Here is a 23,017-nt window from a genome sequence, read left to right as displayed (position 1 = left end):
TAAACTCATTACACGTTAACATAAATAACGTATCTCTTATGAAAAACAACTGTTTTCCAAGGCAAAAAAAAAAAGAGTGAGAAAGCACTGTTTACATTTTTGCCATCTCTTTAATGACTGGCTTAATACAAGACAGCTGCGTTCTCATAGCTGCTTCTGCATTTAATCAATGGCAACAGCACACATCCCATAGCCTCCGGAAAACTCCACGTACACTCATGAGAGAATGAGAGTGAAAAGGCAAGGAACTTCTAGGTGTTATTATGAAAATAATTTTCACCCCACAGACCCCCATGAGAGGGTCTCGAGGGCCCCTAGGGGTTTGCAGACACACTGAAAACCACTGCAATAAACTACAGCATTAAAAACTGCTGCCGTAATGGGGAGGGGGCGATTTAAAATTGTATGTATAGCTGGAACTCAAGAACGTAGAATTTTTTTGAAGAGTGGATGGAAATATACTAAAAGGTCTGCAGTCATTGCCTCTGGGTGGAAAGACGCTGGGCAATTTCTTTCTTTATGCCTTCCTGTTTTTTCCATAGTGTATGTGTATTTCTTTTATGGTCAAAAACAACATTTCTTTTTGGAGGAATGGCTTGGGTAGCCGCGGTGCATCCGTGCCCTGTGGAAGCAGCCGATGGGAAGAAGGTCATTTTAAATCAGGAGCAGCCAGCATCCGTGTGGGGAGTGTCACCAAGCGCGGCTGCTCCTGGTATACCCATCGATCGCTGGCACCCGGAGCACATCCGTCACAGCACGCACAGCCTGTCCAGACCCACGGAAAGCCGGGGAGAGATGACGAGAATTGAAACTGGCTCCAGCTAATCACTTCTAGATGAAGGTCAAATATAGGTGACTATTTACCAGCACCCGGATGGGAGAGGACATGCTTTAAAGCCAGAGGACAGTTACAAAGGGGAAGGTCCACAGACTTGACCACAAAAAATGTTAGGTTTTCTCTGCAAAAAATCAAATAAAACAATGAAATACCAAACTCAAAGTCAAACACCACATGGCAGGGGGTGGGGAGGGGCGATTCTTTTGACAGGTCAATAGCATTAGTATGTAAATTGCTCTGGTAAGAGAAACACCAAGACTACAGGAGATTAATGGGCAAGAACCACCACCACAAACACTCCTTCAGCCTTAATGAGGTGCCAGGCTCAGTTCTAAAAGAGCTGCACATAAATGAACTCATTTGGTTCTCAAACAAGATACCACTAGATTAGCAAACGTTTAAAAAAGTAATAATTCTAGCGCTGTCGCGGATGAGGAGACATGATCACATTCGTAAATGATGCTGTGTGCCATAAACAGAATTGAGAGATTGGGAATGACATATATACGCTACCATGTGTAAAACAGATAGCTAGTGGGAACCTGCTGTATAGCGCAGGGAGCTCAGCTTGGTGCTCTGCGGGGACCTAGATGGGTGGGATTGGGGGCGGGGGGAGGGAGGTCCAAGAGGGAGGGGATATATGTATACATATAGCTGATTCACTTCATTGTACAGCAGAAACTAATACAATATGGTAAGGCAACTATACGCCAATTAAAAGAAAAAAAGAAAGAAAGAATGAAGTAGATCTGGGCACTGAGAGGGAAAGATGTGCACCACACGTGAGTGAAAAATCCAGCTGGAGGACGGCACAGAGAGTGAAGTTTGCATGCTAAACAAAGACCCCAGTCCTCTTTCCCGCTCAGATGCCAGAATGCAGGTAGCAGGGCTGAGCGCACCCCAGGGAGTGGAAGGTTCCTCTCTGGGAAACTGACTAGGCTGAGGGAAAATCATCAGAGATGTTCACATTTGGGGGTCCAGCTTACCTCATCACTCTGTAACAACATCACTGTGGACAAGCCACACGCACACACACACGCACACACAGAGCCTATGGTCACATCAGCTCTTTTGCGTCTCCCTCCTGAATCTGAATGAGCAGCAGAAAATCTCTAACGTGAAACACAGACACCAAAACAAAAAGACAGGGCTTCCCTGGTGGCGCAGCGGTTGGGAGTCCGCCTGCCGATGCAGGGGATGCGGGTTCGTGCCCCGGTCCGGGAAGATCCCACATGCCGCGGAGCGGCTGGGCCCGTGAGCCATGGCCGCTGAGCCTGCGCGTCCGGAGCCTGTGCTCCGCAACGGGAGAGGCCACAACAACAGTGAGAGGCCTGCGTACCGCAAAAAAAAAAAAAAAGACAAAAGGAGCTGAAAAGAGACAGAAACATTTCAGAAAACATGGGAAAACTTTCAAAGAACTCAGAAAGCTAAGAAAAGACCTTGTAAACATGCAATAAAAAATAATACACTATAAATATCTTTTCAAAGGAACATTCAGAAAATAAACAGCTCTTGGAATGTAAAAATCTGATAGAACCGAATACTTCTCTGAATATATGTTATACTTCAGTAGAAAAGTTTAAGCATAGGACATCAGAAATAACAAAATCCCAGGAAAAAAAGGATTGAAAGATAAAGGAGGAAATTCCCCAGAAAAATAAAACAGAAAGGCAAAGCAATAGAAAACTAGATAAGAAAAATTAGAAGCTCAATCCAGGGACACGCAGATCATCTAACTAATCAGAGTCCCAGAGTCAACGCCCTTGACCGGCAATAGACGGGGGGTGTCGCCCATCTCCCCGTGGCCCCCCTTCCCTGCGAGGGGCTGAGGTCCGCACACCTCACTCCTCGTGAGGAAAGACAGCCCTGGACCAGCTCCAAGACCCCTGGCAAAGCAGAGCTCCACCCTCCCCGGTGCTAGGTTTCCAAAGCCCTCCTGCCCCTCCTCCGTTTCATGCTGGGTCACAGTATCTTGTGAGGGGGGCTGAAGCATGCTCTCTTTTTTCTTGTCGAGTAAAGAAACTTCAGGAAGCTTGCCAAAGGGAAGCTATGTGAAGGCAGGCTTCCAGGGATGCTGGGCTGACACCGCGGCCTCACTCAAGGGCTCTGGCCCCTGCATCCCGCTCCACTCCCCCAGTTCGTGGGGTCTTTGCTAGAGCCGTGTCCATCTGGGAGAGACGCGAGACTACAAACTGCAGGAGCCGGGAGAAAAGGCTGAGAAGTTGGAGAGACTCACCCACTCCTTCTTTGAAGGGATAAAAACCCTAGCAGTTGGGAGAGGAAATGACCACCATGACAGTTTTTAATGCTGGTTACACAAATAAAGTACCTAGGCTATGATTAAAATCAGCTGATGCACACGGGGAAGAAGACTGGAAGGAAACACTCCCTGCCAAATGTTCATAGTCCATATGTTTGAGTGGAGGGTCTATGGTTACATCTTTAATTTTCTGCCTTTTTTTTTAAAACAAAGGAGAAGGACAAAGCCATCACTGGGCACTAGATAGGGGCCTTTAAGAGTCTTCTGTGTCCAAGTTTTAAAAGCAGCAAGAAATAATTTACTAGATTGTCTCAACTCCTAAGTGTGCCAATTTTGCAATCTGCATTTTTCAATTACATTAAAAGCATTTTCCCAAATTGCTCTATTCTTCCCTTAATGACACAGGATGAGACTGGATGAGGCCGGTTCCCGGAGAACAGAGTCTGCACCTTCACACAGCACTGTTTTCTCCCCATCGGCCTCTGGCACTGGGGACACTGAACTGTTTAAGTTAAACCGAATGAAGTTTTCAAAAGACAGAAAGAAAACACAGCTTGGGTTCTGCCACACTTTCTTCTCTTATCCCTCTTTCAACCCAGGGTTTTTCCTGCAAGTCACAAGCTTACAAGGCCCTTCTGGCAGGCGAGGGAGAAGTGGGAAATATCTCATTTGTTGGCCTCAGAAACGTCGCAGCTTTCATATGGGGGAGAGGAGTGTCAAAACTTCACTTCCCACGAGGAGAAGGTTCCAACCCAGGATCTCACAGCTCCTCCCGGAGGCTCGGCAGCCCTGCTGTCGACCAGCCTAAAGCCCTCACTCCCCGGTCTGTTACCATTCAGATGGTCGTGAACTTTCCCTGGAAGGAAAACCCTTAAAGGATGGGAACAGAGAGGAGCAAACATAGGGTACAGAGAGGGAAGCAGCCGAACACTTCCTACACCTGACCTCCCTGCGTGCCCTCGGGCAAGTGTCTTCCCCTCTCTGGGCTTCTGTCAAATGCAGATGGAACCAGATGATCTCTGCGTGCACACACATGCGCGCCCACACACACACACCACCCATTCTCTCCTCGCCTTCACCTAATTACCCTCGATGCACTGTTAATCATTCACTCCCCAAATACCAAACGCCCACCACCACAACCCAGCCCTCCTCCCCAGCTGTGCGGCTCTCATTTCCAGTAGATTTGCCCCGTGCTTGGAATAAACTGCCGACCATCTGCATAATGCTCCACAACTCCTCACTGGACACACCACATCCTTTCTCAATCTCATTTCGTAAAATCCGTCAAGACTACTTCTTTCAAAACTGAAATAAACCCTCACTCTGGCACTTGAATCCATAAATTCCTTGTCTTTGAATCTGAGATATACTACTTTCTACAAAGCACATCTAAGATACCCTCACATAATCTGATACACTAACAATGATAAATCAGCGGGATCCTGTAATACATAAAAATGCAAATCCAAACCACCACGGAAATCACCTCATCTCCTGATGCCCCTTACAAGAGCCACAAGGCTTTGAAGCTGGGCAGTGCTTGGGCACCCCCCAGGCGAGGGGATGCGCTTTTCCATCCTTTATTCTCAGAGGCAGAGGAGCAGAACGGGTCTTCTAGCTTTTGTTGCTCAGCCTCTGGAGCCTGACAGCCAGTTGCCTCTACCGTTTACCAGCTGTGTCACCGTGGACAAATCCCTTAACCCTCTGTGCCTCGACTTCCTCACCTGTAAAATGGGAATAATAAGAACGCTTGCCTTGTACGCCTGTTATGAAGACGAGATGGGGTGTTTTAGGGGTGTGCCTCGCAGGTGGTGGGCGCTCCGGGATGGTTGGCTCTCCCCACCCTCTCATCTGTATCACAGGCAGAGGTCGCAGCCTCCAGGACAACGTACATAAGAAGGGGACCCGAGGCCCACCTGGCGGCACACCTGCCCTACCCGGCACTCATCCTCCTGGGTCTCTTCAGGTGGGAAATCGCTGCCCCCAGCACTGCCAGAGGCCCAGACACAGAAACACTCTGCAAACATCCAAATGTTGCTGGGTCCATGCTCTTCCATCACACTTGAACGCGATCAGTTTGGAGACGTGGACCCAGCCCTCCAATATAAACTTCCAAGCGCATAGCGCATGAAAACGGAGCGGGTAAATGGCTTGCTACAGACAATCTCAAAAACTTTCTAAATTTTAAAAGTAGCCATCTCAGGAACAGTAACATTGAAACTCTTGAAAACTATACAGCTATAGACAGATTATGAAAAGATTCACAAGAACAAGAGTTACATGAAGTCGGAGGATTCTGGGTGACTTGTCTTTCAACCAGTTGTTTCTAATTAATAGCTCCAGATGCAGGGGAGTCGGGAAGCTGTTTCTTCAGCCCCTCCCACTGCTAGGCACTGGGCTGCATCTTCTCATTTCTTTTCCACAGCAACAACCCTAACAGGTAGCCATTATCCCCATTTTACCAGTAAGAAAAATGTGGGATCAGAGAGGCTAGGTGATTTTCCCAAAGTCACAAAGCTACCAAGCAGCAGATATGAAATGGCAACCCAGGAGTCTCAAATAACAATGGCACTGATGGAGGCTGGCCAATCGAATCAGGTTCTACTCACCACATACAACGGCTTTAGCTAAAGCTTGGGTTCAAATCAAGGCCCTCCTTAACTGCATTAAAGCAGCAAAAAGACATTTATGTATAGCCATGTTCACTGCCGTACTGACTATTTGAAAAACAAAAGCAGGAAACAATAGGACACAACATGGAAATGACCAAGCAAAGTTTGGAATCTGAGAGAGTGAGAAAAATATGTTCGGGGAAAGTTTTGAATGAGGTAGAAAAATGCCCCTTACAAACAATACAAAAGATGCGGGTGGGGGGCTTCCCTGGTGGCGCAGTGGTTGAGAGTCCGCCTGCCAATGCAGGGGACACGGGTTCGTGCCCGGGTCCGGGAAGATCCCACATGCCGCGGAGCGGGTAGCCCCGTGAGCCATGGCCGCTGAGCCTGCGCGTCCGGAGCCTGTGCTCCGCAACAGGAGAGGCCACAACAGTGAGAGGCCCGTGTACCGCAAAAAAAAAAAAAAAAAAAAAAAAAAAAAAAGATGCGGGTGGGGAAGCGCACAGTCAAAACCACACACGCTCTGCAGCGCTAGACCAATTCTGTAAACATAGAGGGATGCGCTGGTCCTGACCAGGGGAGTCCCTGTGTTAATGAGCTGCTGGCTCGGGGTGGGGATTGTCAGTGATTTCTGTTTTCTCCTTCATTCTTCGAGTTTTCTGCATTTTCAGAGTCGGTCCCTGGCAGCAAGAAACATGCCGTATGCCTCTGGGAGTCTTCTTGATGCCTGGCACAGGGCTCTGCACACGGGGCTGACAATCAGGGCCGCCCGTGTTTGGCCAAAGCAGGATACATTCCGTTTGTGCTTTTTTCTTCAAAAAGGGCCTCAAAGTCTGAATTCTGCCTTTACGTGGAACGGGTATTCAAGCATGTTGAGCCAGGTGAAGACAGGGGGAAATGAAAAGAGTGTACAGGAGGGCATTCGCGCTGGGATTACAACTACAGGCACAGATGCACAGACCGACAGGGCCAGGGAGGGACGGGCAGGAAAGAAAACAGAGCATCGATGAGGAATTATGAGTCATTGTTTTGTTTCACTTAATTTCTCCAGCTGTAAATTTTTCAAAACTAATATAACCATAATTTACCACTCACAGAACATTTAGAACATATTAAAATAAGTATCTTTCTGCTGTAATGTGCCCAATTGAAATTTACGAATTCCAAAGCTGCATTTTAAGGAAATGAAGGAACTGGCGCTCCACATTCTCTAGATTAATCACATGGATTGTGCTGTTTTTCTCCTGATCAGAAAAGAAATCGTATTTCAGTAAATGTTACCTTGAATCAAGGATTCTTCCACGTTCTAGAAGCTTGGAGGAGCAGCTTATGCTGTCTTACTGTGCCCCCTAGTGGCAAAGAGCATTTATGCACGTCAAAGACAATCGTTTCCCAAAGGCTGGAAGTAAAATCCAAAATAATTGTTTAATCTTTATTGATCACTTAACATGTACAAAACTTTGTGCCAGGTGCTCTGGGGAATATAAAAGTGGATTTGGTACAGTTCCCATGCTCAAGAAGTTTAAAATCTACAAGCAGACACGGTTCCATGGCAATGCGGGTAGAAAGAGATACCACCCCATGGTTAAGGAAGGGTGAAAATTCCCAGGGAGAGCAAGAAAAGGAGCACGCAGTAAGTGCCTCCTATGTGCCAGGAGCCACACCAGGTAATTCATAACTAATAGCATTTATTTTTCATGAAAACCCAGCAAGCTATGCATAACTACCTCTGCTTTACATAACACAGGTTGAGGCTCAGAGAAGTGAAGTAACTTGCCTGATATCACACAGCCAGTCAGCAGCAGAGGGAGGATTCAAATTGAAGTCCTATGACCCCAGCCCCCAAGCTCTCCCCTCCTTCTTGACCAAGGGGGTGGGCGGGGGCGGGTAAGAAGGCACTCTGGTAGACTTTAACTGAAAGACAAGGGGAAGGTACCCTCCAAAGGGAGCACAGAGTGGCGGAGGGGGGGGAGGGGGGCGTGCCCTGTCGCACCCACCTCTTCTAGCTCATTCCCTACTCACCCAGCATCTGCTCTCCGCCCAGGACTGGGCTGCAGCAAGCCAGGACTCCTGCCTGCGCCCACGATCCTGTCCCCACCCCAGATAAGGCATCCACACAGTGCCTCCCAAGCACCCCTCCAGCTCCTACCAGACCACAAGGACACCCACGCGGCCCACCTTCCGACACCAGGGAGGGAAAAGCTGCCAGCTGCCCACTGGTACAGACACAACCCTGAGGGCCCAGCACTTCCAAGGCCCCAGCCGGGACTTCCCTCCCCAGCTTCCAGCCCCCCGCCCCCAGCTGCTCTCCATCCGTCTTCCCATCCTGGCTCCTCCGGCCCTGCCTCAAGGTCTTCACACTGAAAAGTTGCTTAACGTCGATTTGCCAAATAATTCTGTCACTGAAAACTGTCGAACATCATAAAGCAGAGAGGACCCTGGCCAGACTATTTGCATCTATGGCTTGTAAAGGCCCCGATTTTCGAGACACCCACAGTAAGAAGATGGTCAGGAGATGCGGACCCCAGCAGCCATGACGGCAGCCACACTCTGCCCCTGGGGCCACCCCCAACGCCACTCTGCAGCCCCACCACGAGAGACGGACAGCGCCGGGGGGCAGGGCTCCCTGGAGGGTGCCAGGCCAAGCAAGGAGCCAGTGCCCGCGTCATTGCCTGCAGCACACACCACCGTCCTCGGGACAGACGGGCGACGCAGCCGTGCCAGGCCCCGCCCAGGGCAGCCCCAAGGCCAGGGGAGGCCTGGGGAATTGCCCCAAGCAGGGCTTGCTTTCCTGTAACAGATAGTCCCTCTGCCTGAGCAGCCGTCCCAAGGTGGACCAACTGCGCCCTCTTCTGGTCATGAGCTGTCACAGCGGGTTGGCTGCTCCCAGGTCCCCTCCGCGGGGCCTCCCCGCCTCCCCAGCACACAGCCCGCAGGCTCATCTCTACACGAACACCCGCTACATGGCCGAACAAACACCACGCCCCGAGTCAGCGGCGTCACTCAGACGTTCTCTGTTCCAAAACTATCATGGGATGCCCCTGCTCAGGAAATCTAAACTTCCTGGGCAAAAGTGACCGGAGCAGGGCCCGCAGAGCACCTCACTGAGGCCGGGTGCAGACCGGTCCCCACAGGGCTCCAGGCCTGCCCTTCCCCACCAGGAGACACAGCCCCGAGGGCGGGTGGGCAGCAGACACATCCCTCCACCCAGCTCTGCCCACAGCGACCCAGCCTGTCCTCTGAGGCCGCTGGCAAGCTTGCCACCTCCTCAACAAATACCGTATATTAACGCATGTATGTGGAGCCTAGAAAAATGGTACAGGTGAACCGGCCTGCAGGGCAGAAATGGAGACACAGATGCAGAGAACAAACGTATGGACACCAAGGGGGGAAAGCAGCGGGGTCGGGGTGGTGTGATGAATTGGGAGATTGGGATTGACACGTACACACGGATGTGTATAAAATGGATGACTAATAAGAGCCTGCTGTATAAAAAAATAAAATTAAAAAATAAAAAAATAGGAAGAAAAAGGGAAAAAATTTAAATACCTGCATGTTCATACACACACACACACACACACACACACAAAAGCCTCGGCTGCCCGTGTCTAGCAGACGGGCCCCGCCCCCTGGGGTCCTAGGAAGGGGCTGCCCAGGCCCTTCAGGTGGCCCACCTGTAACCATGCCACTCTCCACAGAACTCCACCACACCACGGGCCCGGCATCAGACTGGGGGCTTTAGACACAGCACCTGGGTGTGTGTCCCACCTGAGAAGCCCCGGCCGCAGGTCTCACAAGCTTGTCTCATGGAGAGGAAAGAGGCTCAGAGAGGTCAAGTGCCTTGCCCAAGATCACGAAGCTTTGGGGATGGAGCCAGCCCTTGAGCCCAGATCATTCTAACTCCAGGGGCCAGCCAGACACTGCCCACCAGGAACCCTCCAGACAGGCTCCTGACCAGAGGGACAGGTGCTGGTTCGCGGGAGGAAGGGCCAAGAAGCCCCAGGACTGGGGGATGGGTCCAAGCACGTGACAACGCACACCAGGGACGCGAGGAGCCTCCTGAGCTGACCACGGGGCCCCCGAACTCGCAGAAAAAGCAACAAAGATGTGCATGTAAACCCTGGGGCTCCAGGCTGCAGACAGGACACGACACTGTCCCCACAGAACTCCATCAGCCTCGCAGACAAGAACACAGGACTCAAACGTGCCACCTAAAATGACACTCATCGACAGAGGTCGTTTCCAAGACTTCACTGTACTTGGGCTTCCTTTCTTAGCTTCCAAAAATGCCTCCTGGGAAAAAAAGCTCAAAATGAAACGTGCAAATACAGTGTCCTCGGCAGGCAGGATCCAGAACCGTGAGAAAACAGGCGGGGAAGCTGACATCTATTGAGCACCTATGGGGCTCCTGCCTCTGCGCCAGGGGCTTCGGAAGCGTTTTCGTCACACAGTCCCATGACCCAGGTACAACCAGGCCCTTCACAGATGAGCCTCCAGACTCAGACGGGGCGGCTTGGGCAGCTGGCCAGCCACTCACAGCAAAGCTGCATCCGAAGCCACGTCCCTGCAACTCCAAAGCTACTTTCTTTCCAGGAAGCTTTTGCTTGGCTCACGTGTATTTGGCACCAACTATGTACAGGGCTTTGCTAGGGGCCGAGCGAGGAAAGTGAGGAGGGGGACAGAGGACAGTCTGGGGCGGCGGGGGGGGGGGGGGGGGGGGGGCAGGTGAGGGTCCTGGAGGGCAGGTTCCAGGCAGGTGTGACACACCTGTCACACTACCTACCTGTCCACATGGGCACTGCTTACTACAAGTCTGCCTTACCTCAGGAGCTTTTAAAATAAATAAATAACAACCAAAAAAGAGTTTCTGCGTAAACCGCAAGTCCCCGGCGGGGCATCCAGAGCCCTCCCCGCTCTGACCCTGCCCTCTTCCCCAGCCTCGGGTCCCTCACCCCATCATGGGCCTCATAGCCGCCCATGCTTAGAGCCAAGCCCACCCCCTTCACCAAGTGAAACTTCCCTCCTGGAAGCCTTCACCAAGCCCTCTCCAGCTGAGCTGCTGCCCTCCCCCGGGTGCCCTCAGCCCCCATGGAACCCCCTGGGGCCCCATCCTCACGGCCCCAACGCAGCAGCTTGTGAGCGCCTCTCCGCTAGTCCGTGGCCCCTAGCCCACTGTGCCGGCCTGGAAGCCAGGGTCAGCTCAGCGACCTTTACACCCCCTGCATCCGGCACAACACCTGGTACAGAGCTAACTGTTGTTCAGCACTCAGTGGGGGTCGCAGTGGATGTCCCCAAGGTCCTGGGGCCTGGCCTGGGCCTTTCTTGCCCCTCTGCTCCCTCTCACTCAGCGACCTCATCCTCCAGGGGCAAGAGTGTGTCTGAGCGCCCCTGGCGCCCCCGGGAGGGGGCAGGGCTAGCATTCTCTGGTGGCCTGGGCAAGGCCGCCTCGGGGGAGGGGGGCAGCGATGGGACAGGATGCACCAGCCATCCAGGTGGGCCACTGAAAACCTTCTCCCAAAGGCAACAAAGAGAACTCCAGAAATGCCCAAAAAGAAACGTACAGCCTGTAACCAGGCCGCACCTCACCGTTGTGAAGAACAAAACAGCCCAGCGGTTTATTCCTAAGAGCCGCTGAGAAGAGCGATCTCACTGAAGTCTTACCTTGAAGGTTTTATCCATCGAAGTTGAGAGGAGCATGTAGCTCTTGGAAGAGACTGGACACCACTGAACGCTGTTGACTGGGCCCCGGTGGCCTCTCAGGTGGAAGAGTACCTTCCTGGGAATCTCGGTTTCCTTATACTGACTGTCCAAATACGGCTGAATAAACTTGGACACTTGGGGCGCCACACAGAGAGGGGCTGGGGCACGCCCTGCACAGGGACCCTGGGGCTCCATGCCTTTACTCTTGCCTGTCTCCGTGCTTAATGCTTGCAACTGTCTTAGTCTTTTCGGGGTATAGGGTACAACACAGTCCTCACACCACTGCCTCTGAAGAGAGCTGCCGTTTTTACCTGGGGTTTCAGATCCAGTTCGGGCACAGAAAGATGGCTCAGGGGAGCCAGAGGTTCCCCAGGAGAGTTTCCCCTGCTTTAAGCGGGCAGCTGCCAGGGGCACGTGGCCAGCTGGAGCATGGCTGGTCCACAGGGAAGGACGAGCAGGCTGGCTGGTGGGTAAGGTGACCTCAGGCTCTGTCCTGGGCCACTGCAGCCTCTGGTTGGGGCAAGATCCTGAGTCACTGCTCCAGAGCCGAGCCAGAGGGAGACGACAGCTGGCTGCGTCTTCACAAGAACCATGCTTTGTGGGCAGTGCGCCCCCGTCCTTCGCATCCAGGACTTCCGAGGCAAAATCCCGCCCAGGAGGTCTGACAGCATCTGAAGCGTCTTTCTTCTGGCCGGCAGGATTAAAACTGCCCGCAGGCTCAGTCTCAGCCTCTGAGTCCGAGTCATCATAAGCCACCAGCGAAGCCATTGAAGACACAGTTTCTCCTTGTCCGTCAAGGGCAAACTACCTAAGGCCAAACAAAGTGTCAGAAGATGTGCATGGCAGAATGTTTCCTACCACGTGCCAAAAGCAAACGTGCCACAGGACAAATCCAAGACTGAAAAACCCGTAAGAATAAACACATTAAAAATGAGGCCTTGGGACTTCCCTGGGGGTCCAGTGGTTAAGACTCCGTGCTTCCACGCGTGGGTTCGATCCCTGGTCGGGGATTCCCCCCACATGCTGTGCCGCACGGCAAAAAAAAAAAAAAAAAAATTTAACAACAAGAAAATAGTAAGACCTACACAAAGAAAACTGAAAATGTACTGAAAGATACAAAAGAGGACCTGACTAAATGGAGACAGGGTGCCTGGACAGAAAGACTCATGGTTTTAAAGAGGCTTTTGGGAAGGGCGCTTTGGGCAGGATCTATTGTAAATTTAAACACACATAGCTTTTACTGCCACAACCCACTTTGGAACTCTGTCCTACACAAATACTAGCACGTGTTTGCAAAGATAGGTGTACAGAGAGCCTACAGCACTGTTTATGAGCAACAAACAAGAAGAGCATACACTCATCAACGCGAGTGAGGTTAGTTCTGAAAATACTGAAATGCAAAGATGACCAGGACCCACCATGTGCTAAAAGCACGCTGCCCTCACCTTTGTCCTCCCTTTATGCTCCAGTCCTTCCTTTTATTCTCTCTGCCTAGAACACTCTTCCCCAGATATCCCATCTCAACTACAAGCCTGTCGGAGACAGAGACGGGCAACACAGGGCGGAGAGGTGCCTGAGGCATGGGTCCACCCCATTCCAAGGGTGTGATCCAAATCTGCCAGTTTCACTCCAAACACAGGCTCACACAACGATTTCCCCTTTCTAAAAAACTCTTCCTGGAATTCTGAAACATCGTACAGAATCAGTTGTAGCCAACTAGTTTCTACAAAGAAGTACTTCCTCCTGGAATTCAATTCTGTGCAGTTCACATGAAGCAAGTAATCAAGAGGAAAACAACGATGCTGCACACATCCAGGACAGCAGAGGGCGTGGTGGAGCAGCCCTGAAAGCTCAGGCAACAGGCCACTTCCGGGAAAGCCTGCGTCCCCTACCTTAATAAACCATCCTGAGCTCCTCTTCCCACACGTGGGGTCAGGTGAGGCCTGAAGACTCCCTGGGGGTCCTCGGTTACGCCATTCCAGACAGCCTATCACCCACGTCTTCCCCTGGGCAGTGGGTTTCATGTCCCCTGGAATCAACCATCCCACCCCTTCCATGCCTTTCCCATAAAGGGTACCAAACAAGTTATGTCGTCATTCAAAAAACGTCTGTTGCCTGCCTCCTCCAAAAATCCCACCCGCACCTGTGGCCCAATCCAGGCAGGTAACACCTTCCACACACAGAGCCATTATCTAAATAAAACTTCCACAACAAGCCAGCCCATCTCAAATGGAACTAATATAATATAATGGACGAATTATAAACAAAGGGAAGCGTGCACTGTGAAGGATTTGGCATTTCTTTTCTCTCACTACTTAGTCTAGTCCTGCATCCTGATCAGACACTTCATCTGTCTCAATTCCTATGCACAGGACCGCCCACCACAGCATTCCGTCCTACCAGGGGGAACCCACCAGGTTCCCACAACAAAGGCTCCTGTCTGCAGCCACTGGGATGGATTCCTACCCACCCAGTTGTCGAATCACAGGAGACGCCAATGACCAGAACTAAAGATGAAGTCTACAGCAAAAGATCAGAGAGTAGTGGGCTTGCGGCCCATGAGCCCCACTTCCTACAAGGCAAGGCAGCAAGGACTGAATGAATGCAGGCAGGTGGATGATAGGGCTCCCTATCTGCTTCATGTACATTTCATTCAGTCATTCAACAAACACTGACGGAGCATGGGCTACTAGCCAAGCCCCACACGAGGCACCAGGAACACCAGGGCAAATGAGACAGTCGACGATGCCCTGCGCTCGCCATGCTCACATGCCAGTGGGGAGAGACAGACCAGAACCAAGCGAAACAGAGCATGTCCGGAGGTGAGAAATCCTAAGGAGAAAAGTAAAACAGAAAAGAAAAGGAGGCGTGATAGTGGGCCTGGGATGCAGTTTCACATTGGGAGGCCGAGGCAGGCCTAAGGCAGAAGGTGATGCTCTGCAGGTGAGGGAGCAGAGGTGATAAAAAAAACACTGAAGACCGGACCAACAAAACTGATCAAATGGGGTGAGAGAGAAGGAGGCAAGGATGACTCAAGAAAAACAGGCAAAAATGGAGAAGATTGTGAGCCACTGCGGACAACATAAACTTTAGGAGGAAAGTGTTTGCTGCCTTTTATGTTTCTAAGGCAAAGGGGGGAAGAAAAGGAAACTTTTTCATGGAAAGAGGGAGCGATTAAACCAAGAAGAAGAACAGCCAGAAGAAAAAGTCGTCTTTGGAGAAATAAGGCTACAAAAGGGGGGAGTGGCATTGGCAGTCATCAGCATGTCTGCTCCACCAGGGCAGGACTTTTTGTGTTCTGTTCACTGATCGCCAGCATCTAGAAATATTTGTGAAATGCAACCTGGGGGGTGGGGGGGCACAGAGAAAGTAAAAGGAATAGGATATTCTCATTCAACAAATATTTCCTGATTACCTACTCTGTGCCAAGCCTTATGTTAGGTCTTATGTACAGAGATTAAGCACAAAACACGGATCCTGCGCCGGAGGCGACAGACTGATGAAGGCAACAAACAAGATACGACCAGAGATGGGTTTTGAAGAATGCAAAGGAGTTAGCCGGGCTGTCAAGAGTGAGAGGTGAGGATCGTCCAGAGCACTGCGCGTTCGGAAGTAACCGGAGACACAGGACAGGCGAGCGGCAGTGAACTGTCCGCGCGGAGGGGCGTGGAGCGCTCGGCCCACCGCCAGATCCCAGTCCCCTCCCGCCCCCGGCCCTCCGCTCACCACACGCACCGGAAGCTCTCGGTCCTCCCGGAGGCTGTCCTGCCTGTACCCCGCAACCCAGTCGCGTTCCGCCGGCGCCGGGGCCGCCAGCCAATCAGCGGCGGCCTCCGTCCGGCCCCGCGACGCGAACAGCCAATGATGGCGCAGCCAGGCCGGAAGTTGTTCCGGCCGGAAGGCGTTTCCACGGACGCCCAGGAGGCCACCCGTGGCTGAGCCGGCAGCGCTGACGGCCCCGGCTGGGCGGGTAAGTGAGGGGATGAAAGAGGGAGGGAGGCCGGGGCGGCGCCAGATGACCTGGCCCTCCCGGAGCCGCCTGCACGCCAAGGCCCGGAGTATCCTCCTCAGAGCCCGGCTCGCTGCTCGCTGGGTTCTGGCACCACGGGGTGCGCGGAGGCTGCCACGGCGCCCATCGCCCCCGTCCTCCCAGCGCCGCCGACCTGGCCTGTCGCCCACTGCCACCGGCACCGACCTTTCATCGTCTCCCTCCTCTTCTCGTTCGCCGAGGGGAGAGGCCCTCACTTTTAACGAGTGTTTGCCATGTGACAGGGGCTTTGCCGGTAGTATCGCACTTAGTCCCCTCCACGATAAAGTTACGAGGCTTCTTTATGCCCATTTCACAAATGAGGAAACGCAGGATGAAGCGGAGAGGGAATGTGACTTGCGCAAGGTCTTGTAACAAGAAGACGCCCAAACTGGGTTTGAAATCCGGGTCTGACCCCAGAACTCATGATCTCTCCACTGCCCTGCGCCGCCTCCGTGAACAGCAGCGGCGAGGAATTTGCCATCCGCCTTCCCCCCCAACCCCCTCCCTCCCCGCCCCAAGACTATACACAAACACAGTTATTCATACTGATCCTGAGAATAGGGAACGGGAAGAGGGTGGGGAGGTTATATGGAGGCCAACCTGGGATACGGGGTGGCTGATGCAATGACCAGCTAATGGCTTGCTTCCCAAGAGCGTTTCCCTGGTCTCCACCCGCATGCCCCCCTCCGCCCAGCCCTGATTGGACAGTCTCATCAAAGAGGTTGGTCGAGAGGCTCAAGTGTTTCTGAGAAATTGGGTGATTTACAAGAAGCTCCTACATGCAAGTAGTAAAGGGTGGGGTAAACAGGAAAAAAAGAGAGAAGAGTCTTTTCTAGAAAGGAAACTGAAAGAAAAAGGGAAAGACTATTAAAGAAGAGCTCGAGCTGCACTGGGCAGTCTCAGCTTCTCAACTGCCCAGCGTGACCAGTGGCCACCTCTGCAGCATCTCCTGCAACCTGGGTATGTATTGCCGTCTTTGCTAGGCTTAGAGTTTATTCGTATTTCTACCAGCCTTTTCCCAAAGTACAGGAAACCTTGGCTTAGGGCATGAGGAGTAGTATCTCTTAGGACCAGGGTGTTGTGCATTTTATTTCATCTCATTGTCCCAAAGTTCAGGTGACTCACAGCTCCTGTAGGGAACGGAGATACCGGAAGAGTAGCTGCCTATTTGGATTCGTAGCTTGACTTTCAGCACTTTGATGTTGGCTGTCCTATTTTTCACTGATGAGACCTCCTTAAATAGTCGATATCCATCCACAGTCGATATCCACATCCACGATATCCATCCATCTCATTGTGATACTCATAAGTAGCTTATGCCTGGCTTCATATAAATTAATGTCCTCTTTGCCTTTTAAGATGATGTTCATTTTATTATTTGGAGGGGAAAGTAAGCTTTCCTCTCAGTGTTTAAAAAAGAAAAAGTGACCTCAATCTGTTCCAAGGTTTGAAGCGTTAAAGGACTCCTAGCTGGGAAGACATCATTTTCTTGTCCTCTGGAAACTTGACAGTCCAAGGCCATTGTCATCCACACTCAGGGGTCAGGATGTGGAAGATGGTCTCCCACCTCCTGGTAATATTCCAGGCATCCAGGAACTTCTGGGTCCCCCGCTCTTCTCAGCTGCTCCAGAATTGGCTGTAGTGCACGATGCCACCCTTCCCCCAAACTGCAGAATCAGTGTATTCTGATCTTATCTGTGAGATGGTTTCATTGTGGCCCAAGGGATTGTCCTGCCGTTCTGTTAAACAGTTCTGTAATTCCTCTTTCCATTCCTCGTCCCAAAACTGTGCCCAGTTTCTTCAGGTGCCTGTTATGCTCCCTGGGAACAGTGGGACCTTTCAAAATGAGCACAAGTTTCAAGTTCCTTAAAAAGAGGGATGGAGAGTTCATTTTGAAGAGTCTTGTAGTTTCCTCCTTAGCTGTGTGCCGACCTGCTGTGAACTCTGCAGTTTTGCTCTTTTCACTCCCAGTCCTTTTTTAGAGGAGATGATACCTTACTTCACAGATGTAGCTTCACTTCTTTGTTTTAGATTGTAGTATTTGTGAAATAGATAAAGCAGTTTTCCCTGACAAAAATTCAAAGCCCTATTTGCAGTTTACACAGTAAACACTGAAGACAGTGGTCCTTAGTCTCTTGGCATCTCGGACCGCTTTGAGAAAGTAGTAAAACCTGGATACTCTGCTTAGAACCGCAAACGTGCAGACACACTGTTGATGTCATTTCAGAGGTTCTGAACTCTGGGTTCAAAACCTCTGAAGCTAAATTAAATTCTGAAAGTTAGTTAACAAAGAAATAAAGGAGAATGTTGACTAGATAGGAGGACAAAAGGAGAATATGTGCCCATAAATGGGCTAATGAACGGATGCCTGAAATGAGGGAAGTGGTAGTTCTATTCTCTTTGTCTCTGATCACTGCCGAAGCTCTGTAATCACCCAGGAAGTTGCATCAGGCACACACACACGAGATTGCAGTGTGGGTGATTCCCACACAGTGAGTATATGCCTCATGGTCCTGAGAGCAGGGAGACCTCACCTGCTGTTTCCTCAGTCAAGTTTCATTCCCGTGTGCCTCTTCTTACTTAAATGGGATTCTGATAGTTAAAGATACATGTTTTTCCCTACAACAGGGACCCTAAGTACAGGCTCAGTTCATCTAGCTGATGCTCTGCAGTTATCTGCTCCGTTGCAGGGGTAGATGAGCCGTCTGGAGCTCACCGAGTCATTCTACCTGGCACTTTCCCTAGGAATTTTTAAGGGTAATTTTAATCCATGCTTGATTTTGGTCCTACTCACAGACTTCAAAAGCCACTTGTTGCCTTCCGTGCAGGACACCACATTTTTGGAAGGACAAGGGTAAACCGAAGGGAATTCCAAAAAGAGTGACCAGGATAGTGGGCAGATGTTCGCAATGGGTGAGGAAACCAGACTGGGTACGTGGGATTAACCTGGCTCTTCCCAAGTCTCGGAAGGCTCAGTGCAGTGTCAGGAAGTTCTAAGAGGACTTCTAAAGTCCAGGTAGGAGAAATCTACCTTAAACTGGAATACTGCAGAGGTATCATAAGAGGATATAAACCGGAAGGGGAAAATTAAACTAGATGATTTGTGAGATTCATTCATTCAGTAAACGTCTGTTGATAAGCTACCCTGTACCAGGTACTAGAAGCACATGAAAGAGTAAAACCCAGTACTTGCATTCTCTGTGTGATGGATTTTCATAAATAACTACATGCAGTGTGAGTGCTCTAATAACATCACTAACGAGTGCTCAGGGATCACCGAGGACAGAGCAACCAACTTGGCCCCGTGGGTGCAGGGGTCAGGAAAGGCCGCAAAGAGGAGCCGAGGTTTGAATTAGTAAGACAGCGGGCAGAGGAGGGTATGCGACATCCCGGGCAGGGGGAGCAGCTGGGATTTGAGAGAGCACATGCTCGAGGGGGGCTTTGGCATCGGGTCCCGGTTTGGCTACTCTGGCATAGAGCCTCAGGGGATGGTTCTAACTTCCCCGAGCCGTCAGCCTCTGGTCGCTAATGCAGAGCAGATACTGTACCACCCAGCTTTGAAGGTTGGGAGAATTGGGGATCATGTGTAAAGCATCTGGGCGTGATGTTTGAGCCTTTGTGGCTAGAAGTAATTTTCATCACTTTGGTTGTTATTTGATATGGGCCTGAGTGTTTCTCCTCTCCAGCGCTAGTCAGAAGGTTCTTCCACATTTTTTCTCTTTTTTACGGGCCTCCCTTTCCAGGAATTGAGGCAATTCTCAGCAAGGAGGGGAAAGAAACTGGCTGCTGTCCCATCCTGGTTTCACTATTACGGTTTCATTGACTTATATAAAGATTGGTTTAAATTTTACGTATTTTTTAAACAGATATTTAACAAATGGATGAATAAAAATAAATTACCCCCTCAAATTTGTGTTTTGTTCATAGAGCTGCTAGGAAAAAAAATTGTAATGATTAAAGACACAAAATAGTCATTCGTTAAACCTCTCCTCTGTGGCTGAAGCTGTGCTAGACTATTTACTTACCCACGTTATCACACCTACTCCGTGACCAGTCCTGCAAGTCAGTGTGGTTATTGTTATTCCCATTTTACGGTTGAGAAACTGAGGCGTATGACAGTTAAGTAGCCCGTAGGATAATGTTTGAGAGCATAGGTTCTGGGGTCAAACTGAGTTTGTATCTCATCTCGACCACTCACTAACTGCGTTATCTTGGGCAAGTGTTATAGCCTCTCGGTTTACTCATCTACGAAACAGAGATAACAAATCTGTCCCGTAGGATTGCTGTAGGTTTAAGTGAATTACTATGTATAAGGTGCTTAGAAAAATACCAGGCACTTAAGAGCTGGAGGTTAGCTGCTCTGGTACAGCCGCAGTCACTGTCACCCTCATCCAAGGTGTAACAGCAAGTTACAGATGGGACTGGAGGTCAGCCAAGCTCTGCAACCCTAACAAATAATACTTGTGATGGGTTTGTGCCTTGCTTTACATTCTGTAAAATGCTACCGTGTCGTTTTCTCTCATTTCTTCTCATAACAGCCCTTGAGGTAGGTGACAAAGTTCCCGATGGTGCTGCTTTATAGCTGAGGAAGCTGACACTCAGAAAAGGGAAGTGACCAACCCAAAAGGGGCTGATTGTGGCCAGCCTCGGCCCCAAGGTGGCCTCAGGTAGCCTGCCGTGTGCCCCACCTTTTTTAAGGTTAATAGTAAATAATGACCAATAGGAGGTGCAGGGACACCTTCTTCAGAGGTTTGCGGTTAAATAAGGCAGCATGTGGAGTGGACAGGCCGTATATGATTCTTAGCTCATTTGGAACCCAAAAGGGATAAGGCCCTGCCTCCACCCAGACTTCCCTTCGTCTGAGAACGGAACAGCTGGCCAGCAAAGGAAGCCATTTGTTCAGCAGTATGTTGGTTATGACTGCAAAGGCCTGGGAATTCATCCCGAAAGCAATTAAGATAAAGAGTAAATAGCCATTTGCCAAATGTTTCTAGCTGTGGTGAACTTAGGGTTACTAAAGCACTTTGGTGTTTACTGCCTGAGCAGACACGAGTCCTTCCTGAGTCTGGGCACTGGCTGAGGTACAGGGGCACCTCAGCCGATGCACGCTTGCCCTTGGTTAGGAGGGGTCTTTCTTTGCCCTCCCTAAGTCTGTAAATCACAGCGATTCCTTTCGACCTCATCATTAGCATTTGTTCTTCCTCTTTTCCCCTGTTTCATGGCTCCAAATTTCTGCTTATATTTTTATTAATGTTATATTATCTATGCCCTTTATTATAACTCATCTCCAACCTTTTTGGAAAGAAGAACTAGCTACGGTAAAGGAAAAACAGCTGCGATGGTTTGTTAATCTCTCCTTCTCCTCCCCCCACAGTCTTGTCTGGACCACTGAGCAAATCTGCCAACACCCTAGCCGGCTGTGAACGCAGGTCCTGGAAAATGGCAGATGTGCCCAACGGTGAGCAGGGCTGTGGGTCTCCACTGGAGCTGTTCAAGAACATTGCTGCTCAAGGGGAGCTCGTGAGGGCCCTCAAAGCCAGAAACGCGGCGAAGGTATGTCATTTAGCTAGGTCCTACACACACACACACACACACACACACGCACACACGCACGCACGCACGCCACGTCTGTAGGGTCATGTTACCAGGATTCCGTTCCCTCACCACCTGAGGTGTTTTGGCTCTCAATTTAAATGTATTTTCTCCTTTATCAGCATCGCGTGTAGTCTAAAGGGAAGCCGCTGGGAAACACAGCAGCCGTCCACCCCGCCTCTCTCCATTTCCTGCTCCCAGAAACAACGATTTTCAATTCTTGTAGCTGATTCTTTGGCTGTGTAACCCCTCCGTCTCTCAAAACCACACAGTATATTGCTCCTGATAGATGTTCGGCTTTGGGGCTTTCACTGTGGACGACAAGGAATTAGCACTTTCATAAGCCCTTCCCATCCCCCCAGTCTCCATGTAAACGCTGCTGACCCACTGGGTAGAGCATAAGTGCTTCTCCTTTCCTGCCCAACCTTTGTTTTCTCCAGAGTTGATAGTTGTCTTAATTGCTTTTTGCTTGGCTTTTCTTTGTTTCATTTTGGGGTTTTTTGGCCGCACCTTGCAGCCTGCAGGATCTCAGTTCCCCAACCAGGAACTGAACCCAGGCCACGGCAGTGAAAGCCCAGAATCCTAAACACTAGGCCAGTTGGGAACTCTTCTGCTTTGCTTTTCTTTTTCTTTTTTTTTTTTAATTTGGCTGCACCCGCCAGGTCTTAGTCGCAGCACGTGGGATCTAGTTGCAGCATGCAGGATCTTTTAGTTTGTTCCTTTCAAACTAGAAATTCATGACCTTTAATTCTCAGAAATTATATTATTTCTTTGATTTATCCTGGGTTTTTTGTTTTGTTTTCTGTTTCTTTGTGTATTTTTTTAATTCAAAGACTGGTCCTCTGAATTTCTTATTTTTTGACCTATTTTCCTCATTTATTTTTCTTTTTGTTCTTTTAGGTATGTTTCGTCAACTTCTAACCCTCCTATTGTTTTTTTTTCACTTATTCTGTCATTTTTGACTTCCAAGAGCTCGTTTGATCTCTGAACATGCCTTTCCTCATAGCTCTTTGCTCTTATTTCATGGGTACACTGTCCTTCTGTCTCTGAGATCTTGGTGATAGTTCTTCCAGTGTTCTCTACCCCCTTTATAAACTCGGTTTCTTCCAAGTTAGCTTTTTGTTCCTTCTGCCTTTTGTATTAGATGCCATCGTCTGGTGTTTGGTGATGCTCAGCCGTGTAGTGGCGCTTTAGCGGGAGCGCTCAGAGCTGGGAGGGGCTTGTCCTGTGGCTTTCCCTTCCCTGGACGGCAGCCACACTGCTCTCTTGCCTTGGGAAGGCTTCAGTGTCAGGGTCTTTAGAGCTCTTCTTTGAGGCTTGTAGAGTCCCCAGAGAGGACTCCTCCAATCTGCTGTCCAGAGGGTACGAGTCCGGCCGCCGGCATTGTGAGCTGAGTGGGGCAGAGGAGCTGGGCTGTGTGATCGCTCGCTGAAGCCCCCGTTCTCCGTGCGCTGCCCCCGCCCCCGCTGGGCAAAGCACCTCCAGTCTGGACACTTCTTACTCTCCTTGATGAGACACTAAACCTCTGGATGGGGGAGGGGGGATGTACCGGGTAGCAGGGAGATCTCAATAACTGCTTCTTAGACTTTCAAAGTGCTCCTAGTTTTATAGCCCGCTTTCACCCTCACTTCTTTGAGTATCTAGGGCCGCCAATGCCCAGACCTCTCAGGGATTCCACAGCAATATAAGTCCAGTCGCTGCCCAGGTTCCCCGTGTTGTCTTAGCATTTGTTCTTCTCCCATGTTCGGTCAGGTACCACTCATCCCTCCTGTTTCCAGCTTCTGAATCTTGTTGCTGTCATCCTCTTCGTGTTCCCTTTGTCCTCGTGGGTTATGCCTTTTTTAAAGATCTCTTTGCTGTTGCTGCAGTAGGTTTTAGAAGTGTAACCCATTCAGTCTGCATCTGTAACCATCACCTAAGCACTTCCTTTCACTCTCGGTCACCCAGCTTCTTCATGCCCATGACTTCCTTGTCTGTCACTT

At 50.3% G+C, this 23,017-nt stretch overlaps 2 protein-coding genes across 8 annotated transcripts in view; one reads left to right on the top strand and one right to left on the bottom strand.

The window, feature by feature from the left end:
• The window catches only part of WDR25 (WD repeat domain 25), a 143,122-nt gene extending 127,089 nt beyond the window's left edge, over window positions 1-16,033 (bottom strand). Inside the window, exons 1-2 of one of the 2 annotated variants that reach the window (XM_032624163.1) lie at window positions 15,609-16,033; window positions 11,375-12,221 (exon numbers count right to left, since the gene is read on the bottom strand). In XM_032624163.1, the coding sequence (XP_032480054.1) occupies window positions 11,375-12,181 (807 nt within the window). In that variant the 5' untranslated portion in view covers window positions 12,182-12,221; window positions 15,609-16,033. Of the gene's footprint in view, window positions 1-11,374; window positions 12,222-15,148; window positions 15,187-15,608 lie in introns of those variants that run through there. The other variant, XM_032624164.1, reaches the window with a different exon arrangement.
• WARS1 (tryptophanyl-tRNA synthetase 1) overlaps window positions 14,766-23,017 on the top strand; it is a 35,798-nt gene continuing 27,546 nt past the window's right edge. The window contains exons 1-2 of one of the 6 annotated variants that reach the window (XM_032624167.1): window positions 14,766-15,383; window positions 20,818-20,996. In XM_032624167.1, the coding sequence (XP_032480058.1) occupies window positions 20,883-20,996 (114 nt within the window). In that variant the 5' untranslated portion in view covers window positions 14,766-15,383; window positions 20,818-20,882. Of the gene's footprint in view, window positions 15,384-16,176; window positions 16,408-20,817; window positions 20,997-23,017 lie in introns of those variants that run through there. The other 5 variants (XM_032624170.1, XM_032624169.1, XM_032624166.1 and 2 more) reach the window with 5 other exon arrangements.

The sequence above is a fragment of the Phocoena sinus genome, chromosome 2 (genome assembly GCF_008692025.1).
Source record: "Phocoena sinus isolate mPhoSin1 chromosome 2, mPhoSin1.pri, whole genome shotgun sequence".
Classification (NCBI taxonomy): Eukaryota; Metazoa; Chordata; class Mammalia; order Artiodactyla; family Phocoenidae; genus Phocoena; species Phocoena sinus.
This window is presented reverse-complemented; position numbering and strand designations above follow the sequence as displayed.